The sequence below is a fragment of the Coloeus monedula genome (assembly GCF_965178545.1).
Source record: "Coloeus monedula genome assembly, chromosome: 5".
NCBI classification, from domain to species: Eukaryota; Metazoa; Chordata; class Aves; order Passeriformes; family Corvidae; genus Coloeus; species Coloeus monedula.
The window spans coordinates 51,768,254-51,770,277 of record NC_138785.1 but is presented as its reverse complement, the minus strand read 5'-3'; the positions used below and the strand labels follow the sequence as shown (position 1 = coordinate 51,770,277).

At 44.0% G+C, this 2,024-nt stretch overlaps 1 protein-coding gene across 1 annotated transcript; it reads left to right on the top strand.

The window, feature by feature from the left end:
• Positions 1-1,129: 1,129 nt before the first annotated feature.
• Positions 1,130-1,705, top strand: RHOH (ras homolog family member H; the record flags this gene model as incomplete). Its single annotated transcript, XM_082282518.1, has 1 exon — positions 1,130-1,705. One exon carries the CDS (start codon positions 1,130-1,132, stop codon positions 1,703-1,705), a length of 576 nt encoding a protein of 191 aa, XP_082138644.1.
• Positions 1,706-2,024: the final 319 nt, after the last annotated feature.

Here is a 2,024-nt window from a genome sequence, read left to right as displayed (position 1 = left end):
ATTTGTCTTCAGTTTTGCCGTTAGTGATTTTCGGAGCATCTTGTGTGTCACCCTGTGTGAGCAGTGAATCTTGCACACAGCTAGTGGGGAAGAAAAAAATGCTTTCAAAATAGGAAAATTTGACTGAATGCTGGCAGGAGCTCAAAAGCAATTACATACTCTGAAGAGTACTCTTGGTTCAGTTTTACAAGAGAGTAAATGCCAGGACAGTTATATCCCCTTCAAATGAAATTTTGACTGGGGCAAGCATCGGTAGTGGGGCTTTCTTTGGCTTGTGCTTCTTGATTGTTGAAAGCAATTTGTAAGGAAAAAATTAAACTCTTTTTGGGTATTTTTGCTGTGAATCCCTTCATTGCTTTTGAAAATTGTTCGGGTTCAGCTGACTTGAGATTCACACCTGAAGTCTTTGCTTTCTCGTTGTCACAAGTGGTTCTGTGTTACTGTTCCATATAGGATTGTTTAAATAGTCAAATTGGTTAGCAAAGAGCTTTTTTTCTCTTGGGTACCTCTAGAGAGCATGGGTATATTTTCAAGGGAATCTGAACTGATCATTTAAGGATTCAGGATTCTGTCAGTCTTTGTGAAAGTCAGAGGCAGGGAATATAGTGGTTATACCAAAGTTAAATTAATTTTATCAGTCTTTAGACAGCTGGAGGGAAAAAATAGTTTGTGTCAGTGGAAAATGGCAGTGGTGGTAAGACTGTTAGCCCCTGTAGAGCAGCAAGAAGGTTATTTTTATGAATGGCTGTTGCACACACAGCCATCTGGGAGGAAATGGCAAAGTTCATCATCCTCAGTAAGGGATACTTGCCATGGCTGTCCAAAGATGTGTCCAGGCATCTTTATCTTGATGAGGAATGGTTTATTCTCTGTGGGTTATAAATGTTACATTTTATTTTTACTCTTCCAGAAACGTCATTTGACTCACTGAAGATTTGAAACCAACAGAGTCATGTGGGAGAAAATGGAATTTTAGTTTCAAGTGACAGAATCAAGTCATAAGAAGTAAAGAGATTTGGATGGTTTCTCACTAAATGGAAGTTATATAGAAGGCCTCTAAGACCACTGCATCTCTTCATCCCACTCCTGCTGCACAGAGACGGTGCTCTTGGCCTTGGACGTTAATAAAATGCTGGATTCAATCAAGTGTGTTCTGGTGGGAGACTCTGCAGTTGGGAAAACATCTCTCTTGGTACGTTTCACCTCTGAGACTTTTCCAGATGACTACAGACCCACCGTGTATGAAAATACCGGAGTGGATGTCTTCATGGATGGTGTACAGATTAGCTTAGGTCTTTGGGACACATCTGGCAGTGATGCCTTTAAAGGCATTCGCCCCCTCTCCTACCAACAGGCAGATGTGGTATTAATGTGCTACTCGGTAGCAAACCACAATTCCTTTCTGAACCTGAGGAACAAATGGATCAGCGAGATCCGCAGCCATTTGCCCCGCATCCCCGTCTTGGTGGTGGCCACTCAGACTGACCAGCGTGACATGGGTCCCTACCGTTCCTCCTGCATCAGCCCGATAGACGGAAAGCGGCTCGCCCAGGACGTGCGAGCCAAAGGCTATTTGGAGTGCTCTGCCCTCAGCAACAGGGGGGTGCAGCAGGTGTTTGAATATGCTGTGCGGACAGCGGTCAATCAAGCCAAAAGGCAGAACAGGCGGAAGCTCTTCTCCTTTAATGAGTGCAAGATCTTTTGAGGACTGTCAGCAGTGGTTTTGCTTATGTTTGTTCTTTCTGTTTTCTCACAAAGATACTGCAGCAGAGAGAATGGGAGGTGAATCAAAGGAGGGCTTCTGGCAGGACCACAGTGCAGGTGCCTCTTGTGAGACAGATGTGCTCTTTATCTGATCCTCTCCCCTCCAAAACACATGGGCGCTATCTTGAAAAATGAAAGGTGCATATCCTTATTCACAAGCCTGTGTTTGGACTTTGCTAGCCTGGACTGGAGCAGGCCTAGTCTGGAGATCTGCAGATAACAGCCGTACTGATTTTGTTTTTGTTTCTGTCAGTGTTCCT